The sequence below is a fragment of the Notamacropus eugenii genome, chromosome 5, assembly GCF_028372415.1.
Source record: "Notamacropus eugenii isolate mMacEug1 chromosome 5, mMacEug1.pri_v2, whole genome shotgun sequence".
In the NCBI taxonomy this organism is placed as follows: Eukaryota; Metazoa; Chordata; class Mammalia; order Diprotodontia; family Macropodidae; genus Notamacropus; species Notamacropus eugenii.
The window spans coordinates 232,653,720-232,671,124 of record NC_092876.1 but is presented as its reverse complement, the minus strand read 5'-3'; the positions used below and the strand labels follow the sequence as shown (position 1 = coordinate 232,671,124).

General features: G+C 37.6%; 1 protein-coding gene across 1 annotated transcript in view; it reads right to left on the bottom strand.

Annotated features, from left to right (window-relative positions):
• Positions 1-1,490: 1,490 nt before the first annotated feature.
• The window catches only part of GORASP2 (golgi reassembly stacking protein 2), a 41,310-nt gene continuing 25,395 nt past the window's right edge, over positions 1,491-17,405 (bottom strand). The window contains exons 3-10 of the mRNA XM_072612294.1: positions 17,105-17,308; positions 16,741-16,827; positions 15,791-15,921; positions 13,379-13,511; positions 10,535-10,658; positions 6,721-6,804; positions 5,282-5,392; positions 1,491-2,552 (exon numbers count right to left, since the gene is read on the bottom strand). Of these exons, the coding sequence (XP_072468395.1) occupies positions 2,221-2,552; positions 5,282-5,392; positions 6,721-6,804; positions 10,535-10,658; positions 13,379-13,511; positions 15,791-15,921; positions 16,741-16,827; positions 17,105-17,308 (1,206 nt within the window). The 3' untranslated portion in view covers positions 1,491-2,220. The remainder of the gene's footprint in view (positions 2,553-5,281; positions 5,393-6,720; positions 6,805-10,534; positions 10,659-13,378; positions 13,512-15,790; positions 15,922-16,740; positions 16,828-17,104; positions 17,309-17,405) is intronic.

The window sequence follows — 17,405 nt, the reverse complement described above, 5'->3', positions numbered from 1 at the left end:
GAACTGCTATCTCCTAGAGGGCAGGGATGTCCCTACCCTCGGATTTGGCTTACACATAATAGACATTTAAATATCTATTGCCCACTGTGTACTGAAATGGTGAATCAATGGGATGCGAGTCTAGTCCTGAATTTCAATTTAGCACTCCACATGCAGAAAACAAGTACTGTGACAACATTATTATTTCGTGGCCTTCTGAGTTCTGGGGGGATACACTGGGAAAGCTGCTTAGTAGAATATAAACTTCTTGAGGTCAGGTACTTCTTCCATTTTTTCTGTCTTGGTAGTAGGTTAGTGTCTTACACAAAGCAGGTGATAATCACCTTGTTGGCTGATTAACAACATTTGTTGAATTAGTTAGGGATGAGTGTTATAGTTAAAGGTTAAATATACATTGACTGGAAGAAAATGAGAATTCTTGTAAAGCCATCATGAGGTCAAGGTCACAATAAGCACCTTCCTTTTCCATCATCAGTTTCTGTGGGCTGCTGGTGTGATGATGTAAATGGCAGTACCAAAAGTTAAACTGCTTCTGCTGGAAGGCACAGAGTTAAACAGACATCTCTGTGGTCCAGTGAGTCTGCTACCTCACTCCCTGCCACTTTATAAGTAAAGCACTAAGCTTCAGATTAACTGCATTCCAGCAAAGGTGTTTGCAGGTCATAGCATTTGGCAGAAGTAGGCTATTCAAAGGAATTCTATGGTGCAAAATTTCATAGGTGAAAGGGGGCATCTCCTAAATGTGTCTATTTCTTAAGCCAAAATTTTCATATCAGGTTTGCTTGGATTGATGAACAGATTATTTTAGAAAGTACTAACAACTTTCACATGGAACCACAGATTCTCAGAGATGGAAGGACCTGCCATATTATCCAATTAATGGCCTTTACATGAAGACCTGTAGTAAAGGAAAGCCCAATTTTTTCCCCAGTGATAAACTAGTAAGAAAAGTATAACTTCCAAATGTAGAAGAGACTTTTATTTCCTCTTATGTCTTTGTTTTAATATATCATCCCAACAGAGACCTACTGGCCTGAAGGAAATAATTTTACATGAAAGTAGAAGAAGCAACTGTAAGCCAAGGTTGAAACCTTGTATAAAGCACCCAATGCCAGAAAATGAAATGTCCTAACAGGTGACAAGTGCTAGAAGTGTGCCTCAACCCTGTAAGCTGCCATGAGTAGAAGATAAAATTCTTCTAAACTTTTTGGCTGAAAAGGACCTGTTCAGAAGGTCACTTGGCACAGCATACCATGCAGCAATGGGGAGAGATGGGGATTTACTTCTTCAGCACAAGATTACCAGGTGATCATCACTGCACTGTCTTTTATCAATGCCTATTAAAACAAGAGTTTACATTTTTCAAGAATTTAAGCCCTGGCTACTAACCACCCTGATAACCCCAAAGAACAGGCCAAAATCTCAATACGATGTGGTCCCTTCAAAGACACACACGGCAATGACTGGTATTAAGATGTAACACACAGGAAGAAAAGTAAAATGACAGGGATTTATTGCTGCTGTACCTATTTTCCCAGTATAGCTCTTATTTTACAAGTAGCCACAAAGTGCCACCTTCTGGTTTAGAACTACGCAACATCTTTCAAATGCCATTTTACAGCGGACTCATCAAGCAACACAGCTGCAGTTACAAAATGTGGAGTAATTTTGTGAGCTCAAAACAAGGATCTGTGTATAGGCTGAATAAAAATATGCTCAGTTAACAGTGCACGTTCTGTAACTTTAACAAACATCTTTAGTTGGAAGATCTTTTGCAAATGTTAAAATAGATGTGACTCACAAAGATCAAAAGTAGAACCTCATTTTTCCCCCCGTGTGTGAGATGGTTTGTATTCCTGCAAACTGCTTACAAAGTACAAGAAACATTGCAGGTAAAGGTTAGGCATAAAAGGTTCCAATTTCTTACAGAAGGAGCTGGCAGAAGGCCCAGCAGGCTACAGTCCTAGCCTCTCCAAAGGTGGCAGTGGGAGCCTGTGTTACCCTTAAAATACTAGCACTTTCTGGTGTCCCTTGCCCCCCACCCCAACTTTGCAGAATAGAAAGCTTCTATCTTCCTATTTGTCTTTACCTTTAGAATTATTTACAGGACTCCTACAGATACAGTACAAACTAGTATGAAATTAATGAGAGTTTGCATTTCCAAACACACTCCTGTGGCTAAATAAATATACCAAGCCAATCCCAAGGAATGATTTCAAGTTAAGGTGACGCTGAAGCACTTGTATCTGTTATGGTAGAAACTGGCTTTTCCCTGGTTGTGATGGGTTCGTTTGCTCTGTCTTCAACAGTAGTTGCAGCCTTTGAAGTAGGGGGAGGAGCATCTGAGGGAAGGGAAGAGGTTTGTTCAGCTCTTGAAGTAGAAGCTGGATCAGAAGGTAGGCCCCCCACCGGAGGAAGGGAGGACAGCAGCTGCTCAGGCGTCGTAGAAACCTCTGGGACCAAAGGGAATGAAGGGAGAAATTCTGATGGCATGGACAGCGGGGTTATTCCAGACAGGTTTAAGGGAGGCAAGGAAGGAAGAGGTGGCAAACCTAGAATGAAAAAACAAAAACAAACCCATGGATAGCTTATGGCAAAGTCTTAAATAAACTTAATAAATGTAGACTGAGGTACAAGACTCCAAACAAGATCAGTTTATTGACAGTGACATGTATAACTGTTAACAAAGCTGGGCCAGACTGGCAACCTTAGTAAAGCCAGTGACCCCAACGAAAGGAGGACACTCTCTTTACTGACACACAACAAACAAGGGGTATTGGTAGATGTGGAGAAAAAGTGATAGGGTGGGGGCAGGAACACTGAGATTGGCTATGCTAAGAAAGGTGGTCTGCCATTCACATGCAACTAATGACCACCCCTCTCTGATAATTAAAGAATGCTAATTATTTTATGAGATCTATCTTTGCGAGGGGATCACAACTTCCAGGCTTGCTGTCCCTTTGGCAGAAATAAAAACCTCCCCTAATTATATACTACACAAGCAAGGACAGAGATATATCTTTTGGGGGTGGTACCAAGTTAACTTAAAGATAACACAAGGATGTCCTGGAAGTCTCCTAAGGGTTAATAGTAAGAGATATAACTAAGAGGAAAAGCTAAATTCCTGAGTGCAACTAATGGACTTAGAATGGGGACTTAAGTAGATACAGAATCAATTATAATATGAAATCAACTCAATACAGAATCAATTACAAAGTAGAATTATTTTGAATTTCCTGATATCACAAAACAAGGAGCATTTCAAACAGAGTTTTAATTTGCATATCTTTAGCTAAACACCATGGATGACTAGGAACATATATTCTAATAAGCCAGCTTTTTCCCCATTGCCTGCTGTGTGGACCTATGCCTCACCAATAGGGTAGGAAGAAGAAAATAAAAAAGTCAAACCTTAGCAAGCTATTCAAATACAATAACCAAACATAGGCATTTAAGTTAGCACTTAAATGAGGCTGAGGGGTAGGTTATGTTCACTTATGGGAAAGGTCACCCTAGATCCCAAGACCACAGAAGCTGCCAGCATTATGACCCAGTATTAAATATTTCAAAGACCCATGACATCTTAGAGGTGGGTTCTGCTTTCATCAACGAAGCTCACAAACTCTCTATCCCTTGGCAGATGGGCCAAAAAACCCTCCTCATCATGTGGTGGTCTGACCCTGTGACTCCAGCCTGGCTGGTCTTTCCTATCTGACACTCAGTAAAGTCTTATGCTGTTTTTAAACTTCAATAATTTCAGTGGCAAATCGGAGAGGGAGAGTGTTTCTTTATCATCCATTTTTTCTTGTGCTTGGTATGGATTTCAGTCCCCCCAACCCAAGAATTTACCTCCCAGTCCATGGGAGCCATTTCCATTTGTCAGGGGTTCTGATATGGTCATATAAACAACACTAATTAGAATATGGCTGAAAATTCAAAATGTCAGCAACAGATTTAAGCAACATAACTACTTAAAGCTATTATAATCGTTATTACAAAACTTAAAGTCATTACAACTGAAGTACAAAAATGGTAGGAGTCATTTTACAACACAGAATCAAAGTTACACAATCAGCTTGAACCTCAGGTAATCTGGTTATTCCTTGAGACAGACAATAAGTAGGATGAAGAAATATAGAAATGTGCCCATCAGAATGGGTTACAGTACATGGTTCTCAAAAATGCAATGATGTTGATTTACTTAAGCAAAGAATTGCAATTCTATCAGAATTTTCATTCCAAATAAACAGAAACATCATAGGAACAAAGGCCTTGGAGCTAGAAAAAGCCTTAATCTACCTACTTTCTTTTCTCCATTCTAAAGATAAGGAAACTGAGACTTAGATCAATTACTAAATTCTTGCAAACTTTTAAACTGTAGTAAGGCTACAAGTATAATAGAAGGAAGCTAAAAACAGAATTTAACAAGTAAATTTATGATAATAAATCATTCCAACTGCACACATTTTATTTCACAACCCTCGACAAATGAAAAATGGCTTTTATCTACCAGGAGATAAGCTACTGGCTAGTATGACTAAAATCCACACCAGTCAAAAGAGAAAAAAGATGTACTCTCAAATCTACCACTCAAGTAATTGACCTTTAAAAAGCACAAAAGGACTTTACTAAATATCATGTAAATTCTCCTGAATATATAAGTAGAAATTAAGGATATTTATATTAAGTTAAAAGACATATTTTGTGATTATAAAGCACAGGAAACTAGATCATGTGTTATACCTGCTACTCTCAATTAGTCACATCTGAAATAAGCTTAAATTCTAGAATCTAGACTACATTTTAAAAAGAAACTATTATTCATTTGCTGGCAGAAAAAGTTCCTGTAGGTAATTAACTTCCACTAGGCTAGCCAGGAGCCTCTTACTGTAATTCACTGGCATAAACATCATATCCCCATTTCTTGTGTCTAAAATAACCACTTAGCAGCAGCGTCTGAGGTGGAAGAAGCAAAAAAAAAGAGGAGGGATACTTTTGTTTACAGATCAAGAAAGTCTCAAGGGTATTTTTCCTATGCTGTCTTCTTTCTCGCCTGTGTTTGGGATGGGGAAGGGTGGGAGGAGAGGCCCCCTGAAAGCACTGATGTCAGAAGCTGCTCAATAGTTAAATTTGAAAGCCTGTTCTAATGTAGCTGAAATAGGTTGAAATGATTTGCTTTCAAAGAAAAACTAAGATAGAGGATCTTGACTCTTTCTTGGCTCCAAAGATTTTTTCGGGGAAAGGTGTTTCTGAAATTATTCGATACAGATTCAGTACATACCAGGGAGCATAACTTCTGGTAATCCAGCTCCTGGAATTAACTGTGGTGCAGGTAAGTTGACATTGGAAAGATTTGCTAGGTTGGGCAGTCCTGCTGGCAAAGGCACCAGACCTGAAGGGAGAATCCCCCCCACATGAAAAAGAAGTCATTTTACCTGCAACAAGCTATACATCACAATAAGGCAGATAACAGGAATTTATTACAAGTGCTCCACAGAAGCAGATCAAAGTGATGCCTCACTGTGGTATGGGAGTGATTCTAGATTTTTAAAAGTTGTAAAAACAACATGTAATGTTGTAAAAAATGCAATGATGCAAAAAAACATCTTTGCTAATTGATTCTGCACTCATCCCAAATGAGAACTCTTTCCTGTAATAAAACATTAAAGTTAAGCAAAAAACAAAACAAAACCCACAAACAAAATCTAACCCAGAGTGGCCATGTTTGACCATGTATGCCTCCCTACATTTATATTCTACTAGCTATCCAACTAGAAGGGGGAAAGCATTATTTCCCTGTCAGTTTTCTGAAGTCACAATTAGTGACCCTGGATTCTTGAAAGTTGCTGTCAAAACAATGTAAAAAGCTCTGACAGAATCTACCATGCTGGATGCATGAAGTAAGATCCCTGTGATAGATATTTGTTTCCTGAGGACTAATTAGACTCACTATATACACAGAGGCTCATCACCAGTAGAACACAAGACTGCGCTCTGTAATAATGAGAAATGTGGAAGAACTCAAAGTCCAACCACAGGGGTGGGAAAATGTTTAAGCAAATTACAGCAGATTAGCAAGATAAAAATAACAAGAATGTCGACTCTTGGTGAGTGGTGACACTATATGATATTTTAAAGGATCAGAATATTGAGAACTGCAATCTTTAACAAGGATTACTATGGATCTGTAACAACTAATCTGCATACATGGATTACAACTATATGAAAAAACGTAGATGCATAATAATTTTGGAATGGATATTCACTCCAAATTATCCAAACTAATGGATAATTTGGAGTGCCATAATTAAGTTCAATGCTCATCAGGGTTTTGTTTGTTTTGCTTTTTGGTAAAAACCTGCCTTAAATTCATGAGAAAAAGAATTACCATTCTTATTGTAGTAAATGTTCTTTATCCTTTTCTTTACTGGCTCACATTGAGAGGTTTAATGGAAAGAATGTGAGGTCAGGAATCAGGAGACCCAGGGTCCAATCCTTAATTTGCTAACTAGTCATGCGCTCTAACCTTCTTGCACCTGTTAATTTCAACTATAAAAAATCATTAATAATTATTCTGTTTCTACCTCAAGATTTGAAGATAAAGTGAGATTAAAAGAGATGAAAAGAAAAAAGTACCCTGCACTGCTATAAAATATCAGTTACTATTATTCCATATCAAAAATGTTTATTCCCCAAAGTATACTGTACTTTTAAAATTACCTGGTAATGTAGCTGGGTTAACTGGCGGCACTGAACTGATGGACTGGTTAACTTTTGGTGGCAATAATGGTACTGTTGGTACACCTGAAATAACCAAGGACACATTTTATTTCAAATAAATCTGCCTGCTAGGTTTTTTTTAAGGTATAACTTTGTGAATCAAAATCTGTCTCAAGAACAGGTAGATATTAGATAATAGACTGTGTACCTGTACATACTTAGGAATGAGATAAAGTAACAAATTTATTGATTCGCGAATATTTTTTAGAAAAATGAAGTATCAATATGGCTATCAGAAAAAGCTGTTTTAAAAAAAATTGACACAAATAGCTGTCCTAGTGTTAAAGGTCTGCAGAGTCCTCCATATAACACCATCTAATCTAATCCTTAAAGGGCATCCAGTTGGCACAGTGGATAGAAAGCCAGGCCTAAAGTCAGGAAGACTAATCTTTCTGAGCTCAAATTTGACCTCAGACACTTACTAGCTGTGTGACCTTGGGCAAGTCACTTAATTCTGTTTGCCTCAGTTTCCTCATCTGTAAAATGAGCTGGAGAAGGAAATGGAAAACCACTAAAGGATCTTTGCCAAGAAAACCCCAAATGGGGTCATTAAGACATAAATGAAAAAACGACTCAATAACAACAATCTGATCCTTGCAGCCATCCTTTGATGTAAATGCTAAAAATATCATTCCCATTTTATAGATGAAGTAAACCGAGGCTCAGAAAGGTTATATAACTTGCCCATGGTCACACAGCTTAGAAGCATGAGTGGCAGGGTTTGAACTCACGTTTTATTAACTCCAATACTAGCACTGTTTTCACTAACCCATGATACCTTTTAAGAGAAAAAGATCATGCCAAGTACCTTGGAAGCCTCAAAAAAGTATCAGCAGAAGGAATAGTTACAAGCATGCAGGACTGATTCTTGAAAAACAAAATACAACCTTCATGGAACTTCTAAATGGATAAAATTATGTAGGTGGCAAAAAAAATGAGAGCTTGTAATTTATCTGATTTCTCAACAATGAATTTTAGCTCATGTGCATACGCTGAGACAGAATGAAAAACAGCAGGATGAGTTAAGGGTGGAGGCTAATGATTAACTGACTTTTGGTCTAGGGTTTAATTAATGACCCAGAAAGAGACTAAATGCTTAGAAAAGGAGCTCTGAAACTTTTCAGTTTCAGGACCCCTTTTTATTCTTAAAAATTGTTGAAGACACCAAAGAACATTTGTTTACATGTGGTTCACCTATTATATCACCATATCAGAAATTAAATTTGATCATTTTAATTAATTTATTAAAAAATAAACCCAATAAATGTTAACATAAATGACAGGTTTTAATGAAAGTAATTTTTCTAAAACAAAACCAAAATTCATATTTAAGCAAATCTCTTTAATGTCCAGCTTAATAGAATACAGTTGTACTCTCATATGTGCTTCTGTGTTCAGTGTTGTTTTGGTTGAAGTATATAATATGAAGAAAAATCAGCTTCACACAGATATGTATTTGGAAAAGGGAATAATATTTTAATACGCAACTCAGGTCTTAGCATTATTATAAACATGGTTTGGGAATCCTGGGGGTCTGTGAACCACATTTCAGGAACAGCTGTTTGAAAACTTGGTTTCAAAGAACTGTTTTGTTCAATTCATTCTGCAATGTACCACATTCCCACACAAAGAAATACGCTATAACTGACTTTTTTTTAAGATAACAAACAAAAGTACAAGATTTCTGTTTGTTGATGAGAAAAAAGCATTGGATTCAATGGAGTAAAACAAAGTTTTATAGATTTTCTGTATTTTTTTATTTCAAAGATGCCTTTGTTGAGAGACACTTCTCTTTTGGAAAAAAAAAACCACCTGATAATTAGGCTAAGAGATACAGGGCTTATCATTTTAGGATGCAGCTGGAGTTCCTCGGCTTTTCAGGAATATACCATTCCACTCCCCTCTGCAAACTGTCATGAGCTAAACTCAACCACTATGTAGCTTGGAGTTTGAAACATGAATTTGGGTGTTTTCTTTTTGGAGGCAATCTGCAGATTTTTTCCAAATGATGCTTTGTTGTCTGTATTCTGTATTTAGAAGTTCTGGGTGATTCCCATATATCATTTTTTGCATTACGATACTTCTGGGTTTCCTGTTAGGCCTGTTTCTTAAGTTGTCTCTGTACATCTTGTCTTAAGGCCAGTCATTCTGGCTTGCAGAGAATACATTTACTTTTTTTTACATTGATGCATCAATTTTTCCTAATCTGTAAACTGAGTTTTAAAATTCTTTATTGAGAACTCTAAGTTCTGATTCAATATTCACTCCTTATTTCTTTTTTCTTTTCTTCTCTAACCACTCTGAAACTTCTTGTTATTATCTTATATTTTTAAATGAGCTTGGCATACTCCTCTTCTGGTTTTATGATTCTCTCTTTTGATAACGTCTGCATGAACTCTCAGCTTTTTTTTTTTTTTCGAAGGTTTTCCCTTGAACTCTTTGGTGCTTGTGTTTTCCTTTTGTATTCTTCTGTTACTTTCTTTCAGGTCCCTCCCACTTGGATGAAACATTAGAAGGGACAGCCTGGGTCCCCACTCTGGATAACCTCCAAAGGGAAGGTAACCCTGGTTGGGTGTCAGTTTCCTTTACTTCAGGCCTGGAGCGGCCATACACACTTGTATCTCCATTTCCTCCCTTGGCTCTCTTCTTTTTCATAGCTGGGATGAATCATTGTTTTCTATTTTTTTGTAGGGTGAGGAATGAGAGTGCTCTAAGCAGATTCTCTGCAGCTTTAGGAGTCCCTAATCCAATGGCCAAATTAAAACACTTTTCAGACCCACTCTACTTTAGCTACAAAAAGCTTAGCAGAGTAAGTATATATGCTCCTTGAGGAAAGTTTCTTACAGACTTTGTACCAGCTGGGGGAATCCCAGGATGAGCCCCAGCAAAAACCTGTCAGTTAGCTTGTGCTCCTGTTAGAGTAGGTTAAGGGCTGACGGGGGAAGAGTGCTGACTGAGTGCTCTGAATATTAGGGTTCCGATAACTAATTTGGAGGGATTTTACCTTGCTATGACTCTGTCTTCTTGCACTGGAGTATTTATCTATGATTATTATACATCTGGTGCATAATTCCTTTTTTTGTTTTATAGCTGAAGAGTTAAAGTGGTTCACAGAAAGTGACTAATGTGCCATTGTGCTGGCCATGTAATCCACAACTACAGGCTTTCTTCTGATAAGGTGTCTGAGCTAATGTATATGTTAAGACAGAAAAAGATTCTTTGGATGATATAACTACAGAAATTAATGGTCCTTTGATAATCAAAATCAAGTTAGGTTGTCAAAGATGTTTACCATCATCATGAAGGAAGAATATTTTATACATGATCAGGGCCTCCAGATGTTTCTATCTGTGGTTAACAGAGTGTTGATTTCTTACCCTACAGACCCAATGACTGGTATACAACACTTTAAACTCCTTTTTTATTGTTGAATGGTGGAACGCAAACATAGTTAAGGCATTTGCCTTGTGGGCTGGAGAGGGAGACAAGCTATGAGAAACTAGTCATGAGAAAAACACATTTTAATTTATCTTGCCCTACAGAACAAAAGAGAAGATGGGGATAAGAGAAGGGAGGGATGTTAGAAGGGAGGGCAGATTGGTGATAGGAGCAATTAGAATGCTCAGTGTTTTGGGACGGGGGGAGGGGACAAATGGGGAGAAAATTTGGAACCCAAAGTTTTGTGGAAATGAATGTTGAGAACCTAAATAAACAAATATATAAAAAACACATGTTAAAGAACATTTTTTTTTACCTGTACTGAGAACACTGCTGACAGCTGAAGGGGTTGAACTAATAGAAAGTCCTGACAGACCCTGTTCAATGCCTGTAGTTCCAGGTGGTGACACAGGTGAAGGATTCACTGATGACAACTGGACCTTACCAAAAATGAAGATAAAAATTACTTATGTTTTCAAAGAAAACATTTGGAAGGCATAATACATAGCAAAGAAAATTTTCATGAGCATATATTTGGGCCCCAGTAACTGCCATTTTGATGCACACCAGAGGTTGGGACCCTGACTACCAATGGTCACCTCATACCACTTATTCAAAACTGTCACACCAGTCCTTCTTTCTATGTACATCTCTCTTTCAATTCCTAAATTCTCTTTTTACGAAACCTGATCTTTGAGAAACCTTCAGTCACATTAAATATTCCATTTTAGTCAACTGCAACACTACAGCCACACCCCAGCTCTTCACAATTTCCCTTCCTTCCAGTCAACTTGTATTTTTAGTTTTGGTATTCCTTTTTAATTTTCTACTTCCCATTTCTCTCACCCCTTCTAAGACATATTTAGTTTTCTGTAAACACCCTATTCTGTTATAAATTCATCCTTCTGGTTGGTGCTCAGGACCTAGAATTACAGAATCAGACATGAAAAGGACCTGAGGGATCATTCAGCTTAATCCCCTAAATCCAAGCAGGAATCTCTTTTACAACATCCGTGACTTTCCTCTGTATGAACAACTCCACTGATGGGGAACTACCCAGTGTTGTACAGTTTATGAAGCCCTTCATTTAATTTTTTTTAAAAATCATGATACATTTCATTTGATCAGACACATAAACAACCAGACTTCTTTAAGGAGCACATTCTCAAAACCAGCTAAGCAAAAACTGCCTAACAGAGTAATTATAACTGACAGCATGACAGTGACACTGTTTACCAGTTATTAACAAAGAGGAAGAATGTGTGCTTTAATTTTGTGCTAGGAAGACCAACGGGTTTATTTGGCCCAAATCTTGTTGCCTCTTGGGTTTGGTTCATTTAATTTCTATGTAACTGAGTTACAAAGTTCTTTGAAATCTACCCCTCTTATGATTTCTCCCCAGAGGTCTTAGTTCCGATCCTTAGCAACCCACAGAAGTAGTCAATTGTAGCCCTGTTTCACATGCAAACCCCAGGATCCAGACGGCCAATTTTCACACCACTTGTTTTGTTCTAGATGTTCTAATTCTATTGATGAAACTTAAGTTTACGTGATTTTTTTTTCTTTTTTGGCATCTCACATCACATTGTTCACTCACACTGAATTTGCAGTCAGCAAAGACATTTTTTCCATATGAACGGTTTTTATGGCACTTCTCTGCCATCATGCAGTTGTAGAGCAGATTAAAAAAAACAACCTATATTAGGCCTTTAGATTTATCTCTATTAAAATTCATCATATTAGATTCTGATGTCACATAATACATACTAGCTATTCTTTCTAGCTTGCTGTCATCCTCAGATTTGATAAATAGACCAACTATGTCTTCATCCAATGGTCAAAAATGTCAAAGAAGATCTGGGACAGAGCCTTTAGCAAGCATCTGAGGCTATCTCTCTAAGATCATAATGATTCCCTAATCAATAAACACTCGCTGGGCATAACTGTTCAACTAACTAACAATCTACCTAATTATGTCATCATCAAGCCCAAAGGTCCCCATCTTGTCTGGAAAGATATCATGAAAGACTGCTGAGTGTGTTGCTGAGATCCATATATACTATGTTTATAACAGTTTGTCTGGTTCTTTTTCATTATTAGTCTTTTAATTCGATTAAAAAAGAAAATGAGGTTAGTTTGACACATGGCTCAAGGCAGAAAAGGCCCTGACCATGAACGTGTTACAAAAAAGCCTCAAAGATAAGAGCCCACAGGGGATAAAATTTTCAAACTCTGCCCAGGGTAAATACATACATGCCTAAGGGACTGAAAGTACTTGAGAATAAAAGATTATCTTAGAGATACTGACAATGTATCAATGAGTTGATTCTAACAGTTCTAGACAGCATGGAAGTAATGAGAGGCCTAACCAAAATGTGTATCAAAAAATGCCAGCAGAGACAAGTGGCACAGAAGCTCTCAGGTAATGCTCTCCCATGTTTTCTGCTTAAGTTCGGTTATTTATTTAATTTATACGTTCAATTCAAGAAGCTTTTTATTCCAGGTAAGAATTCGGAAAAAAAAAATCAAATCACTAAAGTGCTTGTGCTTTTTGATCTAGCAATCCCAAAACTGGACAAAGACCACAGGAGGTCACAAAAACAGAAAAAGAAAAGCTTCACATGTACTAAAACATTCAAAGATTTTTGTGGTAATAAAAAACTGGAAACAACTTGGGCACACACCAATTGGGGAATGGCTGAACAATCCATGAGATATAATTCCATGTAATGAAATATTATTGTGTCAGGGAAAGAGGGGGATATGAACTGCTGCCAAGGAAAGTAATAAAAGATAGATAATATACATAATGAAAATAGTAATGTTAAAAAAAAACATACCATTAAAAGCAAGATACAGAGAAATGATAGTAAACAAGGTAGGGATCAGACAACAGATAATGAAACCTATCTTCTTTTTCTCGGCAGAGAGATGGATTGCTACAAAGGTAGAGAACTTATGCTGCCATATATCATTACTGTGCTGGTTGGTTTTACTGAATGTTTTCATTTTTACAAGGGAGGCTTCAATGGGGCAGGAGGAAGGAGGTAGGGGAGACCCCAGGAGGAGGGCTATATCTAGGAATGACTGATATGAAAACAAGGGAATTAACAAATTTTTTTTCAAAGAATAAATTAAGTCAGTGAAGCAAGTATCTTACCTCTGTAAAACCATCTTTGAGGGGAGTAACAGGAGTACTAGTCATCTGTCCTGGAAGAGAAATTTTCTTCCCTTCTTCAAATGGTCGTGTAGGTATTCGATGTAAATAGCCATACCCAATGCCACATCCTAGGCTTTAGAAATATGACATTTTCAAAGGTACTATTGAAGATCAGTAACAATTTGGCTTTAAGTGTGCTTGCTATTCTGATGATTGTCTCATTTTAAAAATTAAAGGAAAGGAAGTGTGGCACCTGTAAAACACTCATCACAAGCACATCTTGCTAACATTTGTTGAAAAATAACTTTGGCTTCAATGCTGAGGGTGTCCGGAGGCAATGCTCTTGCTGCATGAAACTTAACTCTAAGATACCAAAAGCCCTAGAAGTAGCATGAGGTAATGGAAAGATCCCTGGAGTTAAGGTCAGAGGGCATTCACAACCCAGACCTGCTACTTATTGCTGCCAGGTCATGGGTGAAAGAAGACCCTTAACCCTTCTGAGCTTCAGGTTGCACATTTGTAAAACAAGGGGGTTAGACTGGGTGATTTCTAATGTCCCTTCCAACTCTAAATTCCATGAGCCTATTTCAGTTAACAAGTATTCATGAATATATGAGCAATCTAATGTTGAAGAAAAAAAATTAAAGGAGGAAAGGATTTTATATAATCTAATTCCTTAACAAGTATTATGTTCAATTCAAACAAATTTTCCTATATAAAAGTCTCAAAGTGGCCCTAGAGTCAGGAAGATCTGAATTTAAATATGGCCTCAGATACTTACTACTGTGTGATCCTAGACTAGTCACTTAACTCCTGTGTGCCTCAGTTTCCTCAACTGTGGAATAGGGATAATAATGTCATACACCACATAGGACTGTTGTGAGAATCTAATGAAATAATATTTGTAAAGCACTAAGTATGGTGCCTGGCACACAGCAGGTTCTATAAAAATGTGTATTCCCTTCAGAGGAAAGAATAACTAGAAAAGTATTCACTAAATCAGAGGTAAACACAGAGGTCCCTGTTGACATGTGGACCAATTTCCAGTGTACTGCAATGGCTGCTGCCACAAGGATACCATTCCTGATGGTGTCTTGGGTCTTCCCAGTACCACTTTGAGAGTCACTACTCACTAATGTCCTCATTTCCTACAAAAAGTCAGTGACAAAATTTAGCAGCAGGCAGTGTTTATATTGAATACCTTCCAATGCTCCTCCTAAGCTGTGCTCAAGCACAGTTCCTCGTCCCTAAGCTTTGCCCATTTCTGCAAAGTTTCCCCAAACTCCTGTCTATTTATCACTAATTAACTCAGCAAGCAAGAATGGAGAAAGGGATTATGAACGTCTTAAGTGGAATCAGGTAGCACTGGAAATGGGGGGGAGGTCCTGGGGGAGAGGCATAACAACAAGTTTTCTTCACTCCACAGAAGCAGGTTGTATTTCAAATGCTAGATGAGCCCAGTAAGCAGGAGGTACAACAAATCCTAGAAACTGAAATCAGTGTTTGCCCTTTTCTCCATTTGCTCTATGTAGCCTCTTCTCAGTCAGTCACCCATCACGACATAGGGCTCTATAAAGGATAACCAGAAGGTGGAATCGCAAGGCTACTACTTCCTGGGCTACTCCTTTTCAAAGAGAAGAGCCAATGCCCATTGGTCTCACAGGTACTTTAAAGTAAATTGTGAGAATTATGGTTTCTCCCCCTCAGAACCCTCCCACTTTTCAACACCTGTTCTTCCTGATTCCCTAAGGCTACCTTCTGGCTACTCAAAACTTCCCCCATAACTAAGGATATCTGGGTCTTTCTACCTAGGTATCATGTACTCCAAAATTAAACTTCCCCAAAACAATCAATCAAGTTAATTTGTATTAAAGTATGAGTGACTGATAGCCTTCCAAGAAGTATACACATTTTAAAGGCTTCTTATTAATTAAAAGGAAACTACCTGGAATTCTATTAGTTGAATTTCAGGAAGTATGAAAAAATGCTCTTCTTAGGGGGAAGGGAAGGAGAAGGAAGGGGGGAAAGAGTTCTTACTCTCCAGGCTGTACAGCTAACTCTGGTTCTACCACCGCCTGTGCATGTCAGGATGCCATGCACCCACTCTTTGCCACTTTCTTCTCAGACGTGTCAGAACAAGATACGGACCTTGCCTTTGAAATGCTGCCAACCATGCACTAAACTGTAATCACTGCCTGTTACCCAATGGTTTGAAATGAAAAGAAAGGCTTAAATTCACCATGTATTCTTTCATAATTAAAATGGCCAGTTCCTAGAAATAACATACAAATATTACTTTTTTACAGATTCCTAGTTTGGGCAAACTATGTACGATACTGAAGGGTCTCTCCATAAAGAAGTCATTTGTTAAAACTTTAAATAATCATAATTTTGGGGGTCAATTGACCTTACCTGCCTTCTCCACCCCATGCAGAATTTGGTGTAATAATCACTTCTCGACAATTATCAGTGTCTGTGTTGTACACATAAAGTTTTAATGGTTTTGCCTCATGTGTTTCAATAAGGCTGAACAGATCTTCAGACTGAAAAAGAATGGGCAGGAAATTTGCATTTATATCACTACAGTGTAGCACATAGATATCAAATATTTCCAATTTGTCAGTGATTTCCTAGGAAAGGGGTAGGCACACTGTGGTGTGCAACTAATCACAGGCCAGTGTTTCCTTGGATAATTACACACATGGATAATAACTTATTAAAATGACACCTTTGCAGCTTAAAAAAATCTTACCTCCCAAATTTAGAGAAGTGAGGTTTTATAACAAATATTTAGGTCTGATTTTGAAGAGGGATCATTGTAGGTTTGGAAAAGGTTAAAGGGAAGTGGTTTGTAGAAGGTGTCACTGTAGCCTTACAAGAATGTTTGGAAAGTACTGCCTACTATACTCCCCTGTCCCTTGCCTTGTGCCTTATTCAATTCTTCTTCTTTTTTACTTCCATGCTGATATCTTCCTTATTTATGCTTAATTCTCAGCTCTAACTTAACTTCTTTATTTCTACTTTCTCCAGATCTGGTAAAGAATTTTCTTCCTCAACCTTTGGTCACAGTTCAGAAACAGGACTCTGAGCACAAGCCCCAGAGGCAGTCTACTCAGTGGTACACTTTTTCCCCTGCCAGATTCCATAACAATCCTCCTTCATACTCAATTATTGAAAGAATCCTCCACTAAATTATACTCTAGTGTAATTTACTATGGTATGGAGACAGGCCCTGGCTTCTGAATGAGTGTCCAAAATTTAGCTGCTGGTTGCCAAGTAGGTAGTACTATAATTCTGAAGTCAAATGTCGGCAGGAAAATATCACATGACATTCACTGTTAGTAACAAAAGTGACAGATTACCTCATTCATAACAGTATCAGCTCCAATGATATAATCACTATAAGGTCTAAGACCTGCCAACGCTGCAGGAGAATTTGACTCCACTTCCTAGTATGAACAAAATAAAATAATACAAATGATGCTTAAATTTTATAATTTGTAGGTTTTCTTACAAAATGAAAAACAAAGAATATAAACAACCTTTTGAATACAACAATCCAGTCTTATCAGAGAACAGCTTTGGAATTGTAGAAACTTTTCAAGATTTCCATAAATCTTAGTAAATATTGTGCATAGTTCTATAGAAGTTTGTTTTATTTTATCAACCTGTAAACCATTTGTATAAAATATAGCTCAGCTGTGAGAGTTCACAAACAAAACCTACCAATACATGCCAAACATTTTCATTTGCTCCATCAAAGCTGCAGAACCGAATGCTCACTCCAAGTAAACCTTGACCACCCCACATGTTACTGGGTGTGACTGATGTTTCTCTTAGCTCCAGTGTTTTGCTACTGTAGACAAGCATTTTTACAGGCTTTTCAACATTGGCTTTTAGTAGATCTTTGAGAGTATCATTGTCTTTATTCTGTGAATGAAGAAAAATATTTTTTCTTTATAAAATTCAAAATTGTCGACCAGTTTTCTTAGATTATTTACTATATAGCACTACCAAAAACATTTCA